The sequence below is a fragment of the Fonticula alba genome, assembly GCF_000388065.1.
Source record: "Fonticula alba strain ATCC 38817 unplaced genomic scaffold supercont2.12, whole genome shotgun sequence".
NCBI lineage: Eukaryota > Rotosphaerida > Fonticulaceae > Fonticula > Fonticula alba.
The window spans coordinates 245,965-246,889 of record NW_009242982.1 but is presented as its reverse complement, the minus strand read 5'-3'; the positions used below and the strand labels follow the sequence as shown (position 1 = coordinate 246,889).

General features: G+C 60.2%; 1 protein-coding gene across 1 annotated transcript in view; it reads left to right on the top strand.

Annotated features, from left to right (window-relative positions):
* The window catches only part of H696_05596 (hypothetical protein), a gene marked incomplete at its 5' end in the record, with an annotated part of 5,921 nt that overhangs the window by 4,045 nt on the left and 951 nt on the right, over positions 1-925 (top strand). Inside the window, 2 exons of the mRNA XM_009499411.1 lie at positions 73-446; positions 748-862. Of these exons, the coding sequence (XP_009497686.1) occupies positions 73-446; positions 748-862 (489 nt within the window). The remainder of the gene's footprint in view (positions 1-72; positions 447-747; positions 863-925) is intronic.

Below are 925 nucleotides of genomic sequence, written 5' to 3'. Positions count from 1 at the left end.
TCCCCTGGCCATGGCGAGGAGGACGCGGCGGAGGAGGAGGAGGAGGCCATCCCCCCCCGGCGCCGGATCAAGCTGCCGATCGACTTCGAGGGCGAACTGCCGGACTTCGTCCAGGACGAGGCGGACGAGGAGCCGGCCAACAACGACGACGACGACGACCACCACGAGCAGGAGGACGAGGAGTATGTCCTGCCTGACATCAACAACGCCAACCGCTGGATTCTCGGCCACCGTGGCAACAGCTGGGACTACCCGCAGAACACCCTGCAGGCCTTCCAGTCCTGCGTGGACCTCGGCTGCGACTGCAACGAGATGGACCTCCGCCGGACCAAGGACGGTGTGCTGGTGGTCTTCCATGATGCCTCGGTCGACTCGGTGACCAACGGCAAGGGCAAGGTCAACACCTACACCTTCGCCGAGCTGCAGAAGCTGGATGCCGGCTACCGGTGCGTTCTTCCGGGGTGGGGGCTTGCCTTTGTGCTGGGTCTTCGTGTGGCGGCGTGTGTGTGTGTGTGTGTATTCTTCTTCTCTGACTTCTTTTCCTTGCCATTCCTCCCCTCATTCTCTTTGTTTCTCTTTGTTTCTCTTTGCTTCTCTTTGCTTCTCTTTGTTTCTCTTTGTTTCTCTTTGCTTCTCTTTGCTTCTCTTTCGTCGTCTTTCTTGGTTTCCTCTCTCTTGCTCCCTCCTTCTCCTGCCTCTGCCCGTGGCGGGCTACGCGTTGCTGCGCCGCACTACTCCATGCTACAGCTTCACTCGTGACGGCGGCAAGACCTACCCCTTCCGTGGCAAGGGCTACAAGATCCCCTCCCTGGCTCAGGTCTTCAGCAAGATCAAGAAGGGCTACTTCAACATGGACATGAAGGTGCGCGCCCGCCTCATCGCCCTGTTCCAGGCAGGGACCCTTTCATGGCCGTCGCCCCCCCCC